The sequence below is a fragment of the Aphanomyces invadans genome (genome assembly GCF_000520115.1).
Source record: "Aphanomyces invadans strain NJM9701 unplaced genomic scaffold supercont1.16, whole genome shotgun sequence".
NCBI classification, from domain to species: Eukaryota; Oomycota; class Saprolegniomycetes; order Saprolegniales; family Verrucalvaceae; genus Aphanomyces; species Aphanomyces invadans.
The window spans coordinates 707,078-728,747 of NW_008580161.1; the positions used below are offsets into that span (position 1 = coordinate 707,078).

The 21,670-nt window shown below is 55.2% G+C and overlaps 8 protein-coding genes across 10 annotated transcripts; 3 read left to right on the forward strand and 5 right to left on the reverse strand.

Moving 5' to 3' along the window:
• Positions 1–287: 287 nt before the first annotated feature.
• On the reverse strand, positions 288–2,070 carry H310_08159 (hypothetical protein). The gene has a single exon (XM_008873815.1). The coding sequence runs from the start codon at positions 1,957–1,959 to the stop codon at positions 376–378; it is 1,584 nt and encodes a 527-aa protein (XP_008872037.1). The 5' UTR covers positions 1,960–2,070; the 3' UTR covers positions 288–375.
• Positions 2,071–4,715: 2,645 nt separating this feature from the next.
• On the forward strand, positions 4,716–7,411 carry H310_08160 (acetyl-CoA carboxylase, biotin carboxylase subunit). Its single transcript, XM_008873816.1, has 9 exons — positions 4,716–5,166; positions 5,218–5,365; positions 5,421–5,654; positions 5,720–6,024; positions 6,090–6,288; positions 6,338–6,430; positions 6,486–6,609; positions 6,689–7,146; positions 7,205–7,411. Exons 1-9 carry the CDS (start codon positions 4,730–4,732, stop codon positions 7,313–7,315), a joined length of 2,109 nt encoding a protein of 702 aa, XP_008872038.1. The 5' UTR covers positions 4,716–4,729; the 3' UTR covers positions 7,316–7,411.
• On the reverse strand, positions 7,324–9,371 carry H310_08161 (hypothetical protein). Its single transcript, XM_008873817.1, has 7 exons — positions 8,923–9,371; positions 8,731–8,875; positions 8,278–8,671; positions 8,046–8,187; positions 7,891–7,990; positions 7,610–7,837; positions 7,324–7,557 (listed from the first exon to the last, which is right to left on the reverse strand). Exons 1-7 carry the CDS (start codon positions 9,361–9,363, stop codon positions 7,466–7,468), a joined length of 1,542 nt encoding a protein of 513 aa, XP_008872039.1. The 5' UTR covers positions 9,364–9,371; the 3' UTR covers positions 7,324–7,465.
• Positions 9,372–9,628: 257 nt separating this feature from the next.
• On the forward strand, positions 9,629–10,249 carry H310_08162 (hypothetical protein). Its single transcript, XM_008873818.1, has 3 exons — positions 9,629–9,768; positions 9,839–10,064; positions 10,119–10,249. The coding sequence occupies exons 1-3, from the start codon at positions 9,654–9,656 to the stop codon at positions 10,174–10,176; spliced, it is 399 nt and encodes a 132-aa protein (XP_008872040.1). The 5' UTR covers positions 9,629–9,653; the 3' UTR covers positions 10,177–10,249.
• H310_08163 (hypothetical protein) lies at positions 9,971–12,735 on the reverse strand. Its single transcript, XM_008873819.1, has 7 exons — positions 12,199–12,735; positions 11,884–12,141; positions 11,654–11,757; positions 11,295–11,356; positions 11,071–11,248; positions 10,793–11,028; positions 9,971–10,732 (listed from the first exon to the last, which is right to left on the reverse strand). Exons 1-7 carry the CDS (start codon positions 12,689–12,691, stop codon positions 10,228–10,230), a joined length of 1,836 nt encoding a protein of 611 aa, XP_008872041.1. The 5' UTR covers positions 12,692–12,735; the 3' UTR covers positions 9,971–10,227.
• A 2,441-nt stretch (positions 12,736–15,176) lies between these two features.
• Positions 15,177–18,567, forward strand: H310_08164 (hypothetical protein). 3 transcript variants are annotated; one of them, XM_008873821.1, is made up of 11 exons: positions 15,177–15,657; positions 15,712–15,810; positions 15,870–16,400; positions 16,455–16,528; positions 16,580–16,860; positions 16,921–17,023; positions 17,075–17,299; positions 17,350–17,562; positions 17,636–17,767; positions 17,817–18,176; positions 18,248–18,567. In XM_008873821.1, exons 3-11 carry the CDS (start codon positions 15,941–15,943, stop codon positions 18,506–18,508), a joined length of 2,109 nt encoding a protein of 702 aa, XP_008872043.1. In that variant the 5' UTR covers positions 15,177–15,657; positions 15,712–15,810; positions 15,870–15,940; the 3' UTR covers positions 18,509–18,567. The 3 variants fall into 3 exon arrangements, with proteins under 3 accessions (XP_008872043.1, XP_008872044.1, XP_008872042.1); XM_008873822.1 differs by having other exon boundaries at positions 17,817–18,567; XM_008873820.1 differs by lacking the exons at positions 15,177–15,657; positions 15,712–15,810 and having other exon boundaries at positions 15,824–16,400.
• Positions 18,568–19,416: 849 nt separating this feature from the next.
• Positions 19,417–20,061, reverse strand: H310_08165 (hypothetical protein; the record flags this gene model as incomplete). Its single annotated transcript, XM_008873823.1, has 3 exons — positions 19,417–19,825; positions 19,882–19,955; positions 20,005–20,061. 3 exons carry the CDS (start codon positions 20,059–20,061, stop codon positions 19,417–19,419), a joined length of 540 nt encoding a protein of 179 aa, XP_008872045.1.
• Positions 20,062–20,197: 136 nt separating this feature from the next.
• On the reverse strand, positions 20,198–21,504 carry H310_08166 (TKL/DRK protein kinase; the record flags this gene model as incomplete). The annotated part of the gene is made up of 5 exons (XM_008873824.1): positions 20,198–20,359; positions 20,416–20,508; positions 20,572–20,769; positions 20,853–21,075; positions 21,134–21,504. The coding sequence occupies 5 exons, from the start codon at positions 21,502–21,504 to the stop codon at positions 20,198–20,200; spliced, it is 1,047 nt and encodes a 348-aa protein (XP_008872046.1).
• Between the last annotated feature and the right edge of the window lie 166 nt (positions 21,505–21,670).

Below are 21,670 nucleotides of genomic sequence, written 5' to 3' on the forward strand. Positions count from 1 at the left end.
TCAACCTGCCTGAGTTTGCTCAGACGCTCTCAAGTTGCCGTTGTCGTCTGGTGCGTTCTCAGGCCCTCGTGCATCAGGGCCGATGTTGGCACAGACCATGCAAGCATGGTGGCGATCATTTTCCAGAGCTCCGGCCAAAACGGCCCAGTGGATCCGCCAATCGAAACCCATGAAAACGACTGGTCAGTAAAATTCACACAATTCAACCAATCAGGCTTGGCCAACTTATCCTTTTATCCAATCATCTTGTGCCACGATGCTGACAAAAACACACCGTGTCGATGCCACGGAGAACGATACGACTAGAACTGTTTGAAAAAGAATAATATACGGGGGTCTTCTATAATATATACGGGGGGGATGACGACCGACGAATTAAATATGACAAGCGACTTCCATGAACGGAAGCGGCTCGAGCACGGCCGAGACCGTGGTTGCATCGTCCCTCGAGAAGACCCCCATGGGGTACAAAAAGCTCAGCACTTGCTTCTCGGTTGACCCGAGGACCTTGGGGTCTTCATCGCCCGTGGTAAACGAGGCCAGCACTTCGGCAAACGAAGCCTCCATCGTGATCGAGTCCTTAACGTGACTCAAATCCACGACAGCGTGCTTCAGTTCTTCACCAGCAGAAGCCAATGTGCACAACACACTGCGTTTTTCGCACCACAGGCGGGTCAGGTTGGCATAGCTCATATCTTTCTTGGTCAGCACGAGCTTTGCAGGCTTCACATAGTTGCTGTCCGAGCCGCTGTCTTCTTCCGACGTGGAGCCGTTGTCGCTGCCCATCAAGTCATCTTCTTCTTCCTCTTCTTCTTCTTCGAGCGGCATCGCAAACGACATGGAGATATCGTCAAACAAGTCGTCCATTGGAATGCCATGAGAATACTGGTTGTGGTCAGACGACGAATTGCTTTCTTGCGCTGGCTCATCGTTCATCTCGGGAAAATCCATCCATGCGGTGCCTTCCAAATCCGACAACACTCGCGACTTCACGCTCATTTCGCCCAGAAGCTTGGGCGAGTACGACTTGAAATACGAGCAAAATCCAGATCCAGACGCGGAGGAAATCGTGTCAAAGATCGACATCATGCCACCAAAAAATGTCATGGAGAACACAATTGCCATCATCATCGCAAGGTTCTTCTTAGCAACGAACGAATCGTGGATTTCCGTTGGCTTTCGGGGGGCCAGAGAGGGCACAGCAGAGGTCACAGTCGGCTCGGGGAATTCCAGCATATCCGAGTCCAAATCATTCAAGATCGACGAATCCCAGTGGTCTGGTTCACATTCCAGGTCGCAGATTAAGGCGTCAGTGTCAAAAGCTCCAGATTCCGAGGCAGTGACAGCTTGTTCTTCGGTATTCGCAGCAAATGCAGATGGAGGTTCAAGTTTGATCGCTGGGACGTCATTGTTCTTCAGGCGCGTATTTTCAGCCTTCAATGCATCAAGTTGTGCCTTGAGAGCTTGCATTTCATCATCCTTGGCTTGGAGTTGTTCTTCCAATTGCACAACATACGCCTTCTTGCGCTCACGGTGTAGCTGGGCCGACATGCGGTTACGAATCAGTCGTCGCTTCTTCTTCGCTTCTTTGGAGTCTGGGTCGAGGCTGAGCAACTGGCGCTCCATTTCCTTAATCTTTTCTTCGGCCGAGCCCATGTCGTTTATGTCAAAGAGGTCGTCGTTGACGTTGCTAGCTTTGCGCTTTTTGGCACTCGCGTTGCTCGAGGAAGATGTGGTGCTGCATTCACTGCCCACAGGGGATTGCACAACGTTCTTGCGCTTCTTAACGACAGCAGGGGTATTTTGGGCAGAGATCTTGAGTTTGCACGGGGCAACTGGCGGCATCGGCATTGCCGTTTGCTTTGGTGAAACCACTTCTTCCTTCACGCGAAGGAGGGTTTCGTTCTTCTTCGTGACCAGGAACGAATTCATGGCGGGGGGTTGTTTCACTGTCGACATGGGGACACAAGGGACTGTGACGGACGCGGCGGCGATGGACGGACAGACACAACGAGGACGCGCCGTCGAGATGTCACGCGGCTATCAAATTACGAATTGAACCGCAGAATTCGAATCCAGTGTGGTTCTCGAACTTGCGATTTGGAAAGAACGAACTTTATCGAATCGTATGCTTTGTGACAGGGCGATCGCGTCGGCACTTAAGAGACATTTTGTCGCTTCGATTAAAATACACGGGGTCGTTGGGCTTGAATAAAATACCCCCCGACAAAAATCAGGCCTGGTCGCAATTACTGCGACGTGCAATCATTCGAATTTTGATTGGCCGGTCCACCCAGCAGCTGTCGACTTGGAGCGATCGGATTGGTGGAAATGATACCCCACCTCGAAGAACATTCGGCCGTTGAGCAAGGGTGCCGGGCGACAGGGACAGCAACTCCAAAACCCGCCCTGCGCCGAGGAATGACGGCCGCTGGATGCGTGGCCCGGGAATTGGCGGTGATGTGGTGATGGGTTCGCCAAGGACCCGTTAGATGGTGAGAGGGTGCAAGCTGATGACCGTATTCTGCCAAAACGCACATGCGCCAGAATGTAGTGGAGGTCTCGTCGACGTTACATCTCGCCGAAGCTCTTCGCGATCTTTCGGCCATGGCGTTGCCGTGGAAGTGAAATCGGCGGTGAGATAATGGAAGTGGAGCTGTGGAGGGTGTAGGATATTGTACACCCTGGGGCGACCCTTGCCTCGAGACACAACATGAGGTGTACAAGTGCCCAAACCCATATCTGGCAAAATCAATAGAATGACAGGACTGCCGGCCGCGCTGGTCGTGGTGCTTGGGGAGAAGCGTGGATATTGCAGGGTTGGCAAGGCACCCGTGCAACGGATGGGTGTAACTTTGCACGTCGCAAGCCACTCTACACCCTTTGCAGCCGACGAGACACTCAAGCCGCCCAAAAGCGCTCGACAACTGGGTGCGCGTGATGTACCTGGCGCCACCGTCCTTCGAACTTTGAATCTGGGACATTCTGACTCGATCCTGCCGCACGCGCAGACTCTACACCGACAGAAGGGATCTCGAAGAGGGCGCTGCAACCACGTAAGCTTGTTTTCCGTGGAAGACTCGGGAGATTGGTGAAAGGCAAATGCGCTTCTCTTGAAAATTTTTGCAAAGCAATGCTGCACAGACAAGTGCCTTGTCATCCATGGGTACGATGGTACATGTCATACGGGTGCGCCCGAACTTGAAGCGGCCAATTCTGGGTCCGTCTGGCAGTGGTTCCCGGGATAGAATCTGCGAATTCCAGGGAAGAGTCTCGACGACACTAGGGGCAGGAAAATGATCTGGTTCGGCAGTCCACCACAGCCCGGGTGATCAGGCCAAGGCCGGTAGCAATGGAGGGATGCCCATGTCATTCTCGCAATGACCGCAAGATGGCAAGTGTGCGTTGGGTTGTTGATCAGTACTGGAGGCTTGGCCCAAGGTCTAACTGTTGCTGCAGGCCGTTGTGGCGTCGTTGCGGTGGGGAGGTTGAAAATTTCACGTCATGTGCAGGTTATTCATGACGAACACGAGTGCATTGTCGAGCTGCTGATGTCGTCTAGCAAACCCTCGACGACCATGGAACTGAACTCCCATGACCGCCGCGAATACGCAGGTGAGAATTCCTGTGTGGTAGGGCGCATGAGAAGAACGCGTCGTTGCAATGCCTCTTTGGAGGAAATGAGTGCCATGCTGGCAGGAGATTGCGATGCACGCCCGAAGCGCTTGTCCTATCCTGACGTCGTGGGCAGGACAGTATCGCTTCGGTGGATATGACCCCTCAGATGAGAGGTGTGAATGAAGGTTTGCGCTCTGTCCAACAGACACAAAGTTCTTGCATCCAACCTAGTGCGCTGGTTGCATTGTCGTATCCGCACGGATATTTCACCGACCCGCTTAGATGCCTTTTCCCTGTACCTGCGCCTGAAATGTGGTCGTTCAACGCGCGGCGGTGATGAGCATGTCGATTTTGAGACTCGCCGACGAAGTGCTTGTTGCTCGCTTCGTCGTGAGGTGACGGAGGATTTTTTCCCATCTGAGGCATTTTATGAATATTTGACGAAGTAGTTACTGCACATAAATTTGATTAGATTTCGACGAATTTTCAGAATTTCTGTGGATTTGGATGAATTTGCACAAGGTATTTATTTGTATTGGAGGTTGGGAGTGCGCGGCCCAACGCTGAGATTCTACTCTGGTGAAGTCGGGTGAGGCCGGCGGGAAGGGTTTGGGCCGTTGGTGAGCGACCGATTGCCCGTTCACCCAGATATCGTGCCTCCAATGGTGGCGGCATGACATGGGAATCGCAAGCGATCAACCATTGCTTGCGATCAAGGCGCGCACGACGGAAAATCACGTCGGTAAAGAATGAACGACGAGGAAGTGGTTGTGGAGCCACTAACTTACAGAGACCGCTCGCTGTTTATGCTAACGGCCGTCGCCGCGCTTCAGGCGACGCGCGATGCTTTGGCTGGAGGTTATGAGTCGCGACTTGAACTTGGTGGCAAGGTTGAATGTGGTAAGCCAGGTAGTGACCGGATAACAAATTCAATGGCCAATCAAATTCTCGACCTCCCACTTTAGTTGAAGACAATCATCCGGATATGAAAGTTCACTGATATCTACGGAATTTAATTGTCGCTTGAATTGTATAAAGATCCTGGGGATATCGCCGCTTGAATTTAATTGAGGCGCGCGATGGGCAGCAGCATTCTTGAAACGAGCTCGACATGCTGAAGCTCGGTCGCCGCGCGCTAACGTCGACCCCGCTGGTCTCGCGATGGAGCTCCTCCTTCACGCGCAGCGACGGAACTCCCATGTTCTCCAAAATCCTCATTGCTAACCGCGGCGAAATCGCATGCCGCGTTCAGCGCACAGCGAAGAAGCTTGGAGTCCGCACTGTCGCAGTGTACTCGGATGCTGACGCAAATGCACAACACGTGAAAATGGCAGACGAAGCATACCGATTGGGACCTCCTCCTGCGGCTGAGAGTTACCTCCTCTTTGATGAAATTCTCCGTGTTGCCAAAGCATCCGGTGCACAAGCAATTCATCCTGGGTACGGATTCTTGTCCGAAAACGCCGAATTTTGCAAGGCTTGTGCTGCCGCAGGCGTCGAATTCATCGGACCTCCAGTCGCTGCCATCGAAGCCATGGGTTCCAAGAGGTATGCTTGGACTGGTCTTGATAGCATTGACGAACTAACGCCTGGATGTAGCGCGTCCAAGGACATCATGATTGCCGCGGGGGTTCCTGTCACTCCTGGGTACCACGGCACCGATCAAAGCTTCGAACGTATTAAGGCGGAATCCGCCAAGATCGGTTACCCCGTCCTGTTGAAGGCCGTGTTGGGTGGCGGTGGCAAGGTGCGTTGCCGAGGTGGGCATTCTCTTGTCGTCTCACTGGGCACCTTGTTGTCAGGGTATGCGTATTGTCGACCGCGAAGAAGATCTCAAGGACAACATGGAGGCCTGTGTCCGCGAAGCCAAGGCGTCGTTTGCTAGCACCGACATCCTTGTGGAGAAGTACCTCCGTCGTCCTCGCCACGTCGAACTTCAGATTTTCGGTGACAAGCATGGCAACGTTGTGCACTTGTTCGAACGCGACTGCAGTGTCCAGCGCCGCCATCAAAAGGTGCTGGAAGAAGCCCCCGCCGTACGTTTATCACGCTATACCCTGCACATTGCCCAACCTGAGCACCTTTTCATCTCTCGTCGTAGCCGCACATGTCGGAAGCTCTCCGCAAGAAGATGGGGGATGCCGCCGTTGCCGCCGCCAAGGCTGTCGGATATGTCGGTGCCGGGACTGTCGAGTTCCTCCTGGACGAAGACGAGTCGTTCTACTTCATGGAAATGAACACGCGTCTCCAAGTCGAACACCCCGTCACTGAGTTCATTACCCAGCAAGATTTGGTCGAGCTCCAGCTCAAGGTTGCCGCTGGTCAAGCGCTGCCCGTGCGTCAGGAAGACCTCAAGATCCACGGCCACGCGATTGAAGCGCGAATTTACGCCGAAAACCCTTACAAGTATGTCTATCGAACGTGTCTTTGTGATGCAGCGAGGACGCTGACGTCGACGTGCATCTGCCTAGCAACTTTCTCCCTGGCAGCGGGACTTTGCACCATCTCCGCCTCCCGCCTCTTAGCGACAAAGTTCGAGTCGATACGGGCATCGTCCAGGGCGACGCTGTGTCCATCTTTTACGATCCCATGATCGCAAAGCTCGTCGTGCATGCGTCCAACCGAAAAGAAGCGATCGAAGGTCTCATGCGTGCTTTGGGCCAGTACCAGGTTCATTCCACTGACCCATGGCACAACGCGATGGTAATTGGCGACGTAGATCGTGGGATTGCCCACCAACATTGAGTTTGTGGCGCGCACTGCCGCTCACCCCGAGTTTATGAAGGGCGGTGTTGATACGAGCTTCCTCTTGGTGCGGAACTGCAACTCGTGATAGTCACGCCAGCTCCTTCTTACGCGTGTTGTAGAAACACGGCGACGACCTCTTGACTCCGTTTTCCAACCTGCCGTCCCATGCTCCGATTCTGACCGCTGTATGGCTCGTGCTCAAGCAGCAACACCAAACGCAGCGCTTCGAAGCGACCGTGGCTGGTACGACTTGGCTCCGTAGGACTTTACACGGCACCGGACGAGGCGATGGGCTATTGCTAACGCACGGACGTTGTCGTAGACGCCGGGTCGCCGTGGACGTCCCTCCAAAACTTCCGATCCCTCGACACGTTCCATCGCCACTTCACGCTGCTCCATGACGACGCGCCCATGGACATGGACTTGGCATCGACGTCGACCGATGGCAAATCGTACATTGTCAACGGAACCACGGTCCAAGTGCACTCGGTGGACTTCACCACGGGCGACTTCAAGCTGACCGTCGGCAACGAAACGTTCACGGGGACGGCGGTCGTGTTGAAGCACGACGTCCACTTGTTCTGCAACGACGGGACGCTCGCGTACGAGTACAAGTTGCGTGTGCCCGAGCCGTCGTACGACAGCCATGGCACGAGTGCGGGTGGGGCGGCATCGTTGGTGACCCCAATGCCTGGGAAAGTTATCAAGGTGATGGCCAAGGCTGGCGACACGATCGTGGCGGACCAGCCGTTGTTGATCATGGAAGCGATGAAGATGGAGGTACGTCATCGTCCCATGTGAATCAAACGCCACGAGAAACTCATGCGGTGTCGTGCAGCATGTGCTTCGAGCCCCCCGAGACGGGCAAGTCGCGGAAATGAACTGCGAAGTTGGCGACTTCGTCTCGGACGGCCACGTCCTCGTTGAGATGGCACCTGCCGCCAAGTAGACCAGACCTTCCAACGCATCCATCCCTTGGGGTGCCACCAATTACAGTTTATAAACTCTTCTCCATACGATGGGATATCCGTGTCATAGAAGCATGGTGACGTCGCCACAAGGACTTGCCAGTTCCGAGCAGACACGTCATCAAGCAAGGCTATTGCGCCGCCCACGCTGGACGGGTCATGTGAGCCCCACGTCCCATGCCTGCGGTCGACTGAGGACTTGATTGTGGCTGATTGAAGGTTGCTACACGAGCCAGGATGACCTCCAGTCTACTTGCAAAAACCAATGCACATACCTTCTGGGGCATGGCCCGGTGGCGAGAACGGTGCGTCGTACGATTCGCCGTAAAACTCATTCACGAGCTGTTCGGCCTTGGTGGCGAGGAAGTCGCTCGTGCCGTCTTGGATGGTTTCCAGAGCGGCAATGCCGCCGGCGCTCTCGACGGTGTACACGCCGCGCGGCACATGCCGCAGGACGTGCTCAATGAACTGGAGCGCCGTTCCCACGACATTCAGGTCGGGGACTACGATCATCGTCAAGTTCTAGCCTCTCGTCCTGGCAGCAGCGTCCACGTACCCGAAAGCAACGTCACATAGCCGTCGATGACGTCCAGGGCCACGATTTGCTCCGCATAAGTAGTTGACGTAATCGCGATGTTGGTCAGTGCAAACGCGGCCTGCCACCCATCCATGCAGTGCCGCTTGCAATCCATTGCGTTGACGAGGACGCACCTCTTTGCGTATGTCATAGCCGCCATCGCGAAAGCAAGCCCCAAGACGGGGCAGGAAGTCATGTTTCACCAGCAACTCGACGACCGCCGCGTCCCGCGCTGCCAAATTGGATACGACCCATGCAGCTTCTGCAACGACATGGCTATACAGAGTGCGGTGAAATGTTTGCTTGGCAGCGCTCCACAGCAACGATCAACTGTCGCAAGACGTTGAGCAGGAACGATCTACTTACGAGTCGTTCTCGAGCCACAACAAGCGCTTGAGCATGTACAAAAACCGCAATTCGCACGCGATCGATTGAATGTAAGGTAGTTGCCATGACGCCGCCTCGGGGTTCACACAGCAAATGTTACCCGTCACGCGAAGCAGCGGCGTCAAAACGGCTGGATCCTTCTCGTCCAAATGGTGCAACAATCCCGCCCAAAGGTTGTGGTCCAGCAACCAGTGCAGATATTTGTCCTCTTTCGCCGTCAAGAAGCTCAGCAGCCACAGGAGCTCCTGCACGACGTCCGGGGTTTCGTTCGCCAGCAGAAGCTGAAGTGAGATCGGACCAATGTCGTGGTCGAAGAAGGCTTTCGCCGACGTTTGAACTCCTCGCGCCATGTTGGACAAGGCCCACAAACTCACTGGTGATGGATCCGTAAGTGAGCACGCTAGGCATTTTGCAGTGCATAATATTTCGCACCTTTGAGCATGGCCGGTTGAGGGTGCTTCAAGTGCTCCACAAGCGGCCCAATGGCACCATGACGAATCAAGTACAGCCGAAATTCTTCGCAGTCGGCTGCAATGTTGCCCAGCGTCCACGCGGCATGCTCGGCCAAGTCTGCGTTCTTGACACAACAGTGAAGGACGCAGTGCGTGGAATAACGATACATACCTGCAAAAATGCAAGAAGCGTAGGAACTGCAGGCAACACGGCTTTTGTGTGTTCGTAAAGCCCCGACGTGATGAAAGTGAGAATCCAAAGCACTTGGGTCAGCTCCATCGTTGTGGACGACGGGCGTTCAAGCAAGTCGATCAAGACTGGAATCACACCGGATTCAGCGACATTGTCAAGGCGTTGGGCGCTGCAATCCGTGAGTCCAGCCTTCATTTGCTCCAGGATCGGCAACGTGTGCTCGGGCGATGCGAGCAATGCTTGAACGAGTTGCTGGAACTCGACGTCGTCCATGTCGTTGTCCATTTCTTGCGATGGTAGGCGGCGGCGCTTGTTGAGCGTGACCTGTTTGGACTTGCGCACAAAGTCTGCGTGTGCCGAGCGCGCCCGCGTGCTCTTCTTGAGCTGCGACTTGGCCTTGACCGACTCGTGGCCGCTCATGGCGTCAGAATTGCAAAGTGGGCCGTTGATACAAGATCCGCCCCTCGTTTCTGATTGGTCCAGTTTTGACGTTTCTATATCCGTGGTTTAACGCTACGTTAAAGGCACATCTCTCCGGATACGACTTAAACCTGTCGATGCCACTGATGTATCATTTGAACACCCATTGGCTATAAATAAGCGAATTAGATCGCTGATACCACATGTCTAGCGATTTCATTGGATGAAATCCCACGATTGCACAATCGCCATCATCCTGGCGGTGTGGGTGATGCAGTCCGCATATCGCGATGGTCCTTCCCAGCATTGTCCCGCGCCTGAAGCAAGCGGTCCTCGCGAACGACTTGGTGGCGAAGAACCCTACCTTGGTCAACTTCCTGGGCCACCCTGCCGGACCGTTCACAGGTACGTCTTGAGAGAACGTTGTTCAACGCGGTGCTTCTCGTTCGAATTGACCATCGTGTGTTGTGTGCAGTGCACTTTTGGGCGCCTGCATTCAAATGGTGCATCACGATTGCCAACATTGCCGACATGAAGAAGAGCCCTGAACTCCTCTCGACGAACCAGCAAATCGCCGTCGCGTTGACGGGGATCATTTGGTCGCGCTACAGTTTGGTGGTCACCCCCAAGAACTGGAACTTGTTCAGTGTCAACGTTTTCATGGCTGGCACTGGACTGACCCAGCTCTACCGCAAATTCGCGTACGTTCATGTCCTTCCATCGACGACGTGTGCTCATGCTGCCGTCCATTTCAGGTGGGAAAACGGTGGACGGGAAGCTGCGGCCAAAGCCGCCGCCGAAGCGACTGCGTAGACCACGACCCGCCCCACCCGGCTGTCAATTCCATGTATTCCACTGTCTTGGCTAGTACATTCTTGCATTGGGAGGAGGCGGGGGGTAAGCAAACTGCGGGTGCTGGGGACGTTGCGATGGGAATCCGTGAGTGGCCAGTCCGTGTTGGGGGTGTCCTTGCTGCTGTGGAGGGTACATGTGCGACTGCGAGGAGTGAAGTGGCTGTGGTGCATATGCTTGTTGTGGGGATTGCCCATAGCCTTGGGGATACGGCAGGGTCGGGTTGAGCTGGGGTGGTTGTCCAAACTGGATCTGTTGCTGGGGCGGCAAATGGTTGGGTTGTGCATTCTGACCGAAACGTGCTGGTGCGACTTGACCGACGTACATCTGCGATGGCGGTGTCGACAGTGCCAAACCTTCAAAAGCGTCAAATGTCCCGCCGACGGCGTGTGTTCCACGACTTGGCTGCGTGGCAGGTTGACGGTTGGTGGTGGGAGAAGCAGCGGGCAAGAACGGAGCTTCCTGGCTTGTACCGACAATGGACGGACTTGCGCGTGGCGGCAACGGTTGCACCGGCCTGCGACAACTCGATGAGTCCGTCCTTTGACAACGACGACGCAAGTTGCGTGCATCCTACAGCTCGGTGGAAAAGTCAATCATGTTGAGCTTCTCAAACTCTTGGTCCATGCGAATGCGTCGCTCTTCGTCGTACACTTCGCGCGCATGCAGATCTTGGAACGCTTGAATGCCCATCTGGATATCCTGCAACCAGTTGCCGCGTTCTTTCTCCGTCGCGGCTGCGAGCAAATGGCCGCCGGGCACGCCTTCCACGTCGACTCGAAATCCAAACGTGCCGCGGGGCGCATTGTCAAACTATCGAAAATCCATCGACAGTCTGTTGCCGTCCACGCGTACCTGCGCGGCTGCGATCGCGACGTCGTGATTGACGGGAATGATGACCATGGGCATCGCTCCCTTGATATCTTCGTACAGCAAGAGTGCGTCCGGTCGAAGGACGGCATACATCTTGACCCAGCTGATGCCGCTCTTGTTGCGCCACAACGTACCCCGCAGCACGGTGGTGTTCATTTCTCTAGGTGACGTCATCGAGAGAGGAGGCATGGAGATGGTCGACTTACACCACTTCGCTGACCGAGCATGCCGCGTATTGCATCCCGTTGAGCTCACGAGCTTGTTTCGTCTGGAACATTGCCACGTCAGCCTTCTCGTCCATGAAAGGGAGGGGCAAGAGGACGACCACAGTCGGAAGAACACAGGATCTCGACACAATTCCCTCATGACTGGCGGGAATGGCGAGCGCCGGTGAAAACGAACCATTACCCACACGAGCGACGGCTTCGAACGCACATACGGTCTGCGTCGAGGCGCACCCCCACTTTCATGCCATCGGGCCATGACAGTACAAGGCGCAACAAATTGGTTGCACAGGATCGACCAGTATGTCAACCAAAACCGTTCATCTGGATACAATACGAACCATGTAAGTCGATTCTTCTTCGGCAGGGAGATCGTCCAAGTCGAGACCTTCCATGTCGGCTTGGATTTCCATCCATGTCGCAGCGGGCATGAGTTTGTACGCGCCTACAATGGCACACGTGACGTCGTATATAAGGTGTGGATTGGTCGTGCCGCACAAGGCGGCAAATGCGCCGTCGCCGCAACCATACCAACGACCCAGGTTGCCCACAGTCCCATGCATGTACGTACCTCCGTATGCTTGTGGCAACGCAGGCGCGTTGAAATACGGATGGAGTTCTCGGACGTCCTTGATAAACTTGATCTTGGCGTGCGTGCGCTCCGATATCCCCAGCGACTTGAGCACGTAGGCCGTCGCTTGCTGCACGAACGTGTTGGTGGAGAAGTTAACGACAAAGCAGAACTGGACTGTTTCGGGGTAATATTCCTTGAGCATGCGGAGGAGCTCAATGTGGACGCTGCCTTCGGTGACGACGTTGGTCGATACCCCTACAAGAATTCATTGTGTTGACGACCTGCAGTGGACGAGAACTCGTCTTCACCCACCGTCCATATCGATGAGGTACACGATGCCTGGGGCGTTCTCGTCTTCCATCAACTCGACGGCCAAGGTAACCATGTACACAATGAGACGCCGGGCGTCCTCGAACGTGCTTGTGCTTTCATCGACGAGAGACGCCCCGCCATGGTCGGTGCATTGCTCCCTGCCTGCAACCAATTTGTCCGACGACTGAGACGGGTGGAACTTGGAGACGGAAAACACTACGACCGGGCACTTGCACTTGTCCGTGGCGTTGTGGAGGACTTGCAAGTATTGCTTCTTCACTTCACGTTGTATGGACGGTTTGGCGAGGCTGAGGTTGTCAAATTGATTCGTTTTCAGCCACGCGTGCTTGGCTCTGAGTTGTACCGCGGCCTTCGTGACGTCGTCGTGATTTCGACGAAGTGCACGAACATACTCTTGGGTCGAGAACGCGTCGGGGAGCGCCACGGCGTGTTGTAGAGCCGTCAAGGCCGAGCCCGCAGACGGCGAGTACATGGACGAAGGAGGGCGTTGGCGGTAGCTTCGATGTCGATCGAGCGATCCAAATGAAGAGTATCCGGATCTCGCATCGTAACCGCCTACACATCCGGATGGAGTGCCGACCCACAGCAGATCCCACGCGAATGCGATCGCTCTTCGCAACCAGTGCTGCGCTGGGCCAAAGACTCGAAGGCGATGTCGACATGCGTCTTGCGGTGTTGCGTTGGTCGCTGATTGAATTGTTCGGACTCCGTCCGAGATCGCTCCAAATGCAGATGACAATAGATCACTGTATGCACAACTTCGCCTCGCACGATCGATACATTGTCGCAACGAGACACAAACGGAGTGTTCGAGTCGTCGGGTCGGTACATATGTGGTGGCCACGGTCATGAGCGGCTGCACATACTTGGCCGTGACCGAAACCTTTTTGTCCAAGACAAAGTATGGGACGCGTTTACCGAGGCAACTAGACCATGGTCGTGACTTGGTTTAGCTACCAGCTACAACATCTCACCTCCATCATCCCCATGCAAGTCGACTCGCCCGCTCATGGCGGCGTCCCGACGAAATTCCACGAGAACAGAGCGTGAGATGCTCCTTCTGCCAGCACGATCGAAAATGAGGTCCACCCTGCGAGCGGTCGACGCGTGTCTGGTGCGGGTTTGTCGGTTTCGACCAGACTTGGGAGTTGGTGGCCTCGGTAGCCCATCAACGCAAGGGCGCCGCAAGCGATGCAACAGGACTGTGTACTTGATGCCACTGCATCGACATGTTCGATCGCCGGCGGACGTGAGTTATTGGGCAGACGCGTTGAAGGTTGGGGATATCAACCACGTCACTACGAGAACCAGAGGCCAGCGATGGTTCGCAGATGTCTAAGGCAATGCTCTTTCGGTGAAGGACGAAGAGGGCTAGTGGAAAGATTGCAAAATCGCATCATTCGTCATGCTCTGAATTACAAGTCAAACGGGATAACCGACATACGCATTTGATCGCGTGCGTCCGTTCACGAAGCAGAAACGGGGCACGCATCCGTCCATTGACGTCGCCAACGTCGTTCCGCATGCGGTGGCCTCTAGCCAAACGCGTCCGCACAAATGACACCAACTCGTCGAGGGTTGCCGGGAAGCACTTCATCCGGGCCAGTTCATCCTCTGTGTTTGCGAACGCGTTGGTCGTGATCTCCTGCTTGGGCTCGGCAACCTTGACGAGTCGTAGGGGCCAAGCGCTGACTCGGTCCATGCCTGCGCCAGTTGTTGCGATCTCTCGCGGATAACGCCCCACGTGGCACGCATATCTGCCGGGTCGACATTGAATACGGCCATTGTGACTATCGTCGACATCGACTCGACTGCTCCACCACAGTACAATGCAGTTCTATTCATATCCAACCAATATCGACAACCTGCAGCATGGAATGGCCTTGGTCTCCTCGGTAGCAACATCAGGTGCGATGAAGCCAAAATCGCCCCGCAAGTGTCGCTCTTCTTTGTGGCCAACTGGACATGCTCCGTTCATGGCTGCTAGCTGTATGGCACAGCATGATTCCATCAATCGTAGTCGCTGTGGCACTCGGTAGTCGGTTCAACTCGATGTCGGCGGCGACAATTTGCAGATCGCAAGACCCGTCAAGTGCCCCACCTTCCTCAAGCAAACAGCCCAGTCCTGACACGCTGCCAAGTGTTGTCCAAAATCGCTCAGCGACGTCGCGACGCCTGCGTCGTTGCGAGTGGTTAACGTTGTATGATACACGCTAAGACTACATGCCGACCCGCCGTTGTTCAGTACGTTTTGGGGCTCGTTGCGTTCGAGTGGCTCTTGCGACAGCGCGAAGTCGTCGAGTTCGATGGTCCCATCGGCCGCCTCGTGGCGCAACCAACACATTCGAACCAGTCAATTCTCTGCAGGAAGCATCCCAGACAGTCGCGTGGGACATTCGCTGCTCTCGTCGGGCGAGATGTGGTGGGATTTCGAAGTTAACGGATGGCATCTACACCGTGTTGACGCAGGGGCGAACGGCCAAACATGCCTACAAGTCGAGTGCCCCGGCGAGGTGTTCAGTCGCTGCATAGACCAACCTCGTTCCTACATATGTGTCCCCCGCGAGAGCGCGATCGAGACGACTGTGACTTGGACAAACGGGGTGTGCGACACCAGCCGTATCAATCGGTTCGTCGGTCAGTTGCTGGTGCTCGACGAGTGCGTCGTCGTGTGCTTTGCCAACAAACAGAATTCGGTATGGGCGTCGCATGCCACTTGTCTCCTCTTCTGCGCGTCATTGCCCAATATGACAATCAACGGACACGGTGTGGAGCAGCCATGTACTTGTTGGACCGTGCGTCTGGCGTCCTTTATGGCCCTCCTGCCGTCCAAGCCCAACGCAACTACCTTGTCACCTTCGACACCACAACATGGCGGGCGCTACCTCGAGCTTGGGCACATGACATTCCATTGATCGAACACTGGGAGAAAGAACTCAACAGGAGCGGGGCATTCAACACTACACATTGGTGACAACATTTTGCCCCCTCTGTTCTGTCGGCTCTCTCGTGGCGAAGGAGTCAGAGGGTCGCATGGAACACTGCACGCAATGCCTGGGTTCATGTCTCGAGGGCGAAAGCTACGGTTTGATCTAGTCGAGCGAGCCGACTGGCCCGGCGAACGTCACCTCCTGCCGTCATAAACCCACACATTGCGTGGGTACAAATGGATCCAGCACACGGTCACCAGCCACCTCATCCCAGCGAATCGATCCCAACGCTCAACCATAACCGCATTCGACTCGGTCGAGACTTTCTCCATTTGACGTGTACAATCTACTCCAGCAAAGACGACCCCAAATGCTCAAGTCCCTCCACCATCACAACCTAGCGTGCTCTGTGACCAATCCAACTGGCTGATGCGACAAACGACTCGACACGGGACGTGAACCCAACGACAACCATGGATCCCCACCATGTTGAATTGCGCAACCTGATGTTGGTAGTAGTTGGCCATGTCTGCAGATGGTCTCGAGCATCACCATGCCGTAGCACTCAGCGCCGTCGATTGAGATTGCGCAAGTGCTCATGCAGCCCGCCATCGTTAACGTCCGCTTCGATCGAACTACCGACTCGAGTGACGACGTTTCGGTCCGTACATCTGGTGAGCTCGACAGTTACGCGATCGGTTACAATGAGTACTTGCGCAGTTCTCTCAAATTCGGTACTTCCTCGGTGGCACTCGTGGCCGGTTCCTGGCTCCACCGTGACCCCCCGCGGCATGCACTTCCAGGCAGTGGCGAAAGCTAACTCGTTCAACTTGCCTCTCCGCCGACGGTCTCGGAAGCTCTTCACGCGATGTCTCTCGTTCGGTGCTGTCGTCGTCACGTTGTACATTGAGCTGTGCGGGTCGTTTGCCCTAAAACGAACGTTGTGGGGCCGAAACTACTCCAATCTACAAACGATATCGTATCGCAGCTCGACCATCTCCAACTTTATCGACTTGCGAGCGGAGGCGGCGCAAGCGTCTCCAATCGTCTTTCTCCATAGTGATCCTTACAGCGAGCAGACAAACGGCTGCACCATCGATGCATATGGCATCGTACAAAGCCAGCTCGACGTCGTGGCAAGGATCTTGCGGCAATCTAAAGCGTCGCGTGGAATTCCGTCGTTCTTTGCACCGGCGACACTCGTCGTGGATTGCTCGTTCACAGGCCTCGTCGACGGCTCGATTCTCCGAGGTACGCCCTTCAATCGCAAGGGCGACTCACTGGTAATGCTTTGGTCTTTCACAGTACACGTGGCCGACGCTGAGCGGAGCCAGCTCGTGACTTACACGATCCAAACCTTACGAGCACTGCGGCCCACCGTACGAAACGATGTGGACAATGGAGGTGTGTCATCCATGCGAATCTTGTAGATACACCAAGATGAAGCTTGTGTCTTGGTTGCCACCGTTTGGACCAACCTGACCGCGCTGCGCCGCAACCCGACAAGCTATCGCCACGCTACAGCACCTTTGTACAGTCTGCGCTTGGGATCGACATCGCGGCTGGATGAAAACGTCGATGTCATGGAGGCTCGGCCTGTGGCATGGACATTGCGAACGTCGAATGGTACCGTCGATGTACTTGGCATCCAAGGGGTGTTTTTTGGAGATGGTGCCCAAGGACCCTCCGAGTTGCTGGGCCACACAATTCAGTACGAAGTTCATCCACCAAATGAACCATGTTCGTTTGAGCGAAGACCATGGGTAAATAGGTTCATGTGGGCGCAGCCAGCCACGACGACGGCTCTGGACTACCTGACGGCCATGGACGTGATGCACCAAACGACAATCTCGCATACGTACGCGTGGATACAGGTACTGGCAGGGCTCCTCCGTGGCTGTCACCTCTTCATTCTCCGTCGACAGGCCTTGATTGTCGTGGGAGTGTGGGGCCGCCTCTTGGTCAACTTGATTGTGACTGGAGTGGTTGTGGTCAGTCGGTATAAAGCCACGGGAAAAGTTGCGCTGCCTCAAGTATTTCCTGCTGTGCAACGCACGCTGGCGAGTCGGGCGTGGCTCATCATGCTTGCTATGATGTGCGATCAATTCTGGGGCCTGCGAATCTTGGCTGTTCGACATGGCTACACTCGCGTACGTGTGGTGTATGATGGGGAAGGAGGGCGATCGTGATCCAATTGTAGCTGTACCTGTGGCCAGCTATGGACGACCCGACACTTCGAGCCAACTTGCTCACGTGGTTTATGGCGCTTGCGTCGTGGGTGGCCCGCCACTTTGACTTGAGTCTGTCGCCGATGGTCGTGCTCGCCATCTTCTGCCTATGCGAGCACTTTCAATCGGCATTCTTGCTTCCGCTTCCAGCAGTCGACCGACACCTGGCTAAAATGTACAACCAGGTAATTGGCACGTGCAGTGAACCAACTCCGCTCGTTCTGACTGCGCTGCCCTCCTCCTACTTTGTCGTGACAGAATCAACTTGAAAGCGCGCCGGGATTTCTTCCGACGAGGTCGTACGGGTCGTTGCGGGGCATGCCCTGGTGGTTCGTCATGTACGATCTGTCATGGCTTATCGTCGCATGCATGGTGCTCATCGTGTACGTGGTATGTACCTCCTTGATCAGCACTGCAAACAACTCATTCAATTGTGCAGGCCATCGTACTAGCAGCGACAAGAGCCGATGCCCGACATCACTCGCGCCGCATGAAGCGGCGGAGCGCAGTGTCGCCATTTGGCTTCCTCCAGTCGGTGACTCATGTGCGGTTGATGCACTCGAACATCACTGCGCCGTTCCGTCGGGTTTTTCTCGCCCCCCATCAAGGGCTGGTCGAACCTGTCGACGACATTGTGTGCACGAGTGACTCCAAATTGCTGCTGCTCAATGGGTCGTCGCTGTGGTGTGCAGGGTGGGTCCGTCTCAACGTGGACTACCTCGTTCGTGTCGAGGCCATTCCAGCGCTGCTGTTTAACTTGCTGTGCCAAACCACCTTTTTCTCCGTGTGTGGTGCAAAGGTAGCCCTCTCCCATGGATATCTCTTGTGTCGACGGCCACACACTGGCTCAACATTGTGGCTCGTCGGTAGTTGGACCACGACCGGCTCACGCATTTTGACTGTTTGTGCGTGAATGAACTGAACTGGCGCGACTTTTTAACGCTGTCGATCACCCATGTCAAGCTCCCTCGACGGTTTAAAGGCCTGAGTTTGCACGAAGACTTTTCTGTGATTCGCCAGGCTTCGCACAATGCAAAGCCAAAACCGCACCTCGCCAAAGACGACTCGGATCGAAAATCCACTCACGTCGGCAGCTCTCGTGGCCCGTCCGTGTTTGAAGCATTTGGGTAGTTCATCGTTGCGGTAATTATTCCCATCACCAAAAACGATGCGCCGGCATTTGAACCCAATTTGATTGGCTGGTCAACCGTCACGATCGTCATCCGACCAATCACATTACGAGACAACAACGCATTCATGAATCACGTTGGCAACTTCCACTCCCACGGCATTGCATATGTAAGAGAAACGAAGCACACGCCACATATAGCAAGCATTTGTCCATATTGCGGCAATTCTGCATCGAATACACCTGCTTTGCGACAACGGTAACACACATGTAGGTCCCGTTGGCTTTACTTGTCATCGTGCCAGCCACAAGCGTCCTCGATGATTGCACAAGCGCCCAACGCATGGAGCACTGAGCGCTTCAGCATCGGCTCATCCAACACACTGGTCGACCGTGGACAGTTTGTTTCCCAGAGCGATGGCTACGGCAAAATGTTGCATCCTTCAAGGCGAAGGGTGAGCTTGGATCCAGACTGTGACTCGACCATGACAGCCGTGCAACCGCCATGCGGCGCGAAAGTGCCGACGTGTGCCGTTGATGGATGCGCCACGTTGGTCGACGTACGCAAGCGATGCTGGCGCATGGTGGCGGCGATCCGTGCCAAGTTGTCGGGTGACATTCGCAAACCTGCCAACGCCATGGTTCGCAAAGAAACGCCACTCTAGCCGTACTTCCAAGCCAAATGAATTCATATCAACGTCTCGATAGAAGCGGATGTTCCGGTCACTTCGCAAGATGCACAGATTGTGCTGCTTCTGCCGTTTACCGCAATGCACGCCCAAGAACATCGATGTCACAACAACTACGACATCACAATACTCTGGAGACAGCCGCCGCACATGTTTTTCAACTGGGCCACGAAGGTTGTTCAAGAGAGTAAAGTCCCAATACGCAGGCATGGACGCGCTGTCTATTTTCGAGTGCGGCCTCCTTGACGCAATTGCACTTGCTCGGCAATACCAAACACGAATGTGTCAAACTCGGACTTGAGCACTCCTGGAGACTCGTAGTTGGTCTGGATTGTCTTGACGCTAGGCGGGAGATTCACTTTGCCCCGTGTTGTCACAGTGGCCTTGCCGTTCGCATGCGCAAAGACGAGGCACTGCGCTGGCTCAAGGGCGGCATTCTGGACAAACCATTCGTACCAGAGCGTCACTTCACTCTCATGAACGTGGCTGTCCGGGTTGTACACGATAATCGTTGCGTTGGCATCTTTCAGGATGGCAGGCCAGCACGCCTCGTACACTTGATCACCCGAACAGTCCCAAATTTCGACGCTGGCTTGGGCTCGACCGTTGGTCTTTTCGCATTCAAGGATCCTGTCGTGGAAGCAGTGAGTGCCACAACGACGACACGAATCGTCTCGACGACGCACCGGACGCCAACGGTGGGCTGATACTTCTCCTGGTTGCCCAGGCGGTCAGTGCTATCACTGAGAAAGTTGGCAATCTATGCTCGTGTGTGAGCTGTCCATGTCATGGAGACACCATGCACACACCGCGGACTTGCCGCCTTCTTTGGGCCCCACGACTAGGATCTTGAGGGGCGGCGCCATCGCGAGCGATGGCAGGTGGTAGCTCGGCGACTTTTCAATTTTCCAGAGGATCTTTTCGAGGGAGCTCCGTGATTGGTATAAAATAAGGAATATAAACCAATAGATAACTAGCATTCCCCCGCTGTTGGGACCAAAATCACGTTGCGGCGAGAAGCCTCTCCTGCGCTTGGATCTCATGCACGACCTCTTGTGCCGTGGGTCGCAGCGCCGGGTCGAACTCGATGCATCGGAGGGCCAAGCCGTGGAGCCACGGCGGACAAGTTGTTGAAAACGCAGGCTTGATGGCACCGTTCATGACCTGTCCCAACCACCCGCGTCCGTCACGTGGATCCAGCCGTGATCGTCCAACGGTACCTGGAACATGATGGTAAAGTTGCCAAGCTCCTGGCCCTTGGCGTTCACCATGCCGAAGTACGGCACGACGTGCGTATCCAGTTCCGATAAGACCTGGAACGACGACGGACGGGTCAGTGGATCCAAGCGCGTGGGCAAACAACATCCTGCACCCACCATCCCAAACGAATACACGTCCGCTTTGACCGTATAGTACTTGCCTTGGAGCACTTCCGGGGCGGTCCACCGATACGTCCCGACCGCATTGCTCATGGACTTTTCCACGACTTGGCGCGCAATACCAAAGTCGCCGAGCTTGGCGTCCATGGCTTGGTTCAAAAACACATTGGGCGATTTCAAGTCTCGGTGAATGACCTGCATGCCACCGCTTGGATCAGTTCGTCTTGCGATCGTCGTGCAGCTCGACGCCACTTGCGCTCGCCACCAACGTAAAGTACCTGCTGACCATGCAAATACTCGAGCGCCAGCGCCATCTGCCGCGCACACGCCATCTTTTGCGGCCACGAAAAATGGATTGCATTCTTGAGCCCCGACTTCGACTTGGCCAAGTGGGTTTGCAGGTCGCGCAGTTCCATGTACTCGACGACGCACATGAGGTCCGTCATGTCGGGGGTCGTCCATATCGCCCCGACAAAGTGCACGAGAAACGGACTGTGAAATCTGCACAACGATCAGTTGCTGAACAAGGTGGTAGCGAGCTACCAAGCGCAGCACGCACCGCGTCATGAGCGCGATCTCTTGCACGAGCGATCGAATGTTTTTTACATTGTTGTGATCCGGGCGAAGGCGTTTAACAGCGACGAGGTTGTCTTTGTAATGGCCCAGCATCACTTCGCCAAAAGTCCCACGACCCAAGACAGCTTCCAAGAGCACGACTGGTTCCGAGAGGCGGTGGGCTTCGAGGACGCTGTCGACATTGTCCTCAACGTCACTATCACCCCCCGACTCCAAGTGCTTCATAACGGCGATGACGTCGTCGCTGTTGCCGTCGCCTTGTGCATGCATGTCGCGGTCGATGACTTGAACGTAGTCTTCATGCACGACGAGGTCAATGGAGCGTTTGTCTGGCGGTGCTTCTTGGTGTGACATTCTGGGACGAGACGAGCGACGCCTCCAGCACCTCCACACAACCAGAACAAGCAACACAACGCCGCCGACGATAGAACCCGTCACGATTCCAGCATTCGATGCTCTGCTAGAGTCAACCTTGTCGGCAAGGACGCGCACCGCCGGCCACCTCATGGCGCAGGCACTT

What these genes read in the sequence shown, in the direction of transcription:
- H310_08161 (XM_008873817.1), bottom strand. Translation starts at nt 9,363, where the DNA reads ATGAGCGGCCACGAGTCGGTCAAGGCCAAGTCGCAGCTCAAGAAGAGC. An exon ending in TCAACCGGCCATGCTCAAAG is followed by an intron (nt 8,672 to 8,730) that starts GTGCGAAATATT and finishes ATCCATCACCAG; the next exon opens with TGAGTTTGTGGGCCTTGTCC. An exon ending in CTATGTGACGTTGCTTTCGG is followed by an intron (nt 7,838 to 7,890) that starts GTACGTGGACGC and finishes CGATGATCGTAG; the next exon opens with TCCCCGACCTGAATGTCGTG.
- H310_08164 (XM_008873820.1), top strand. Translation starts at nt 15,854, where the DNA reads ATGAGTACTTGCGCAGTTCTCTCAAATTCGGTACTTCCTCGGTGGCAC. An exon ending in TTCGACATGGCTACACTCGC is followed by an intron (nt 17,300 to 17,349) that starts GTACGTGTGGTG and finishes ATCCAATTGTAG; the next exon opens with CTGTACCTGTGGCCAGCTAT. An exon ending in TGGTGCTCATCGTGTACGTG is followed by an intron (nt 17,768 to 17,816) that starts GTATGTACCTCC and finishes TCAATTGTGCAG; the next exon opens with GCCATCGTACTAGCAGCGAC.
- H310_08159 (XM_008873815.1), bottom strand. Translation starts at nt 1,959, where the DNA reads ATGTCGACAGTGAAACAACCCCCCGCCATGAATTCGTTCCTGGTCACG.
- H310_08163 (XM_008873819.1), bottom strand. Translation starts at nt 12,691, where the DNA reads ATGTACTCGCCGTCTGCGGGCTCGGCCTTGACGGCTCTACAACACGCC. An exon ending in TGCTCGGTCAGCGAAGTGGT is followed by an intron (nt 11,249 to 11,294) that starts GTAAGTCGACCA and finishes GACGTCACCTAG; the next exon opens with AGAAATGAACACCACCGTGC. An exon ending in TCGCGATCGCAGCCGCGCAG is followed by an intron (nt 11,029 to 11,070) that starts GTACGCGTGGAC and finishes GATTTTCGATAG; the next exon opens with TTTGACAATGCGCCCCGCGG.
- H310_08162 (XM_008873818.1), top strand. Translation starts at nt 9,654, where the DNA reads ATGGTCCTTCCCAGCATTGTCCCGCGCCTGAAGCAAGCGGTCCTCGCG. An exon ending in CCCTGCCGGACCGTTCACAG is followed by an intron (nt 9,769 to 9,838) that starts GTACGTCTTGAG and finishes TGTTGTGTGCAG; the next exon opens with TGCACTTTTGGGCGCCTGCA. An exon ending in CAGCTCTACCGCAAATTCGC is followed by an intron (nt 10,065 to 10,118) that starts GTACGTTCATGT and finishes CGTCCATTTCAG; the next exon opens with GTGGGAAAACGGTGGACGGG.
- H310_08160 (XM_008873816.1), top strand. Translation starts at nt 4,730, where the DNA reads ATGCTGAAGCTCGGTCGCCGCGCGCTAACGTCGACCCCGCTGGTCTCG. An exon ending in TGCTGGAAGAAGCCCCCGCC is followed by an intron (nt 5,655 to 5,719) that starts GTACGTTTATCA and finishes CTCTCGTCGTAG; the next exon opens with CCGCACATGTCGGAAGCTCT. An exon ending in TACGCCGAAAACCCTTACAA is followed by an intron (nt 6,025 to 6,089) that starts GTATGTCTATCG and finishes GCATCTGCCTAG; the next exon opens with CAACTTTCTCCCTGGCAGCG.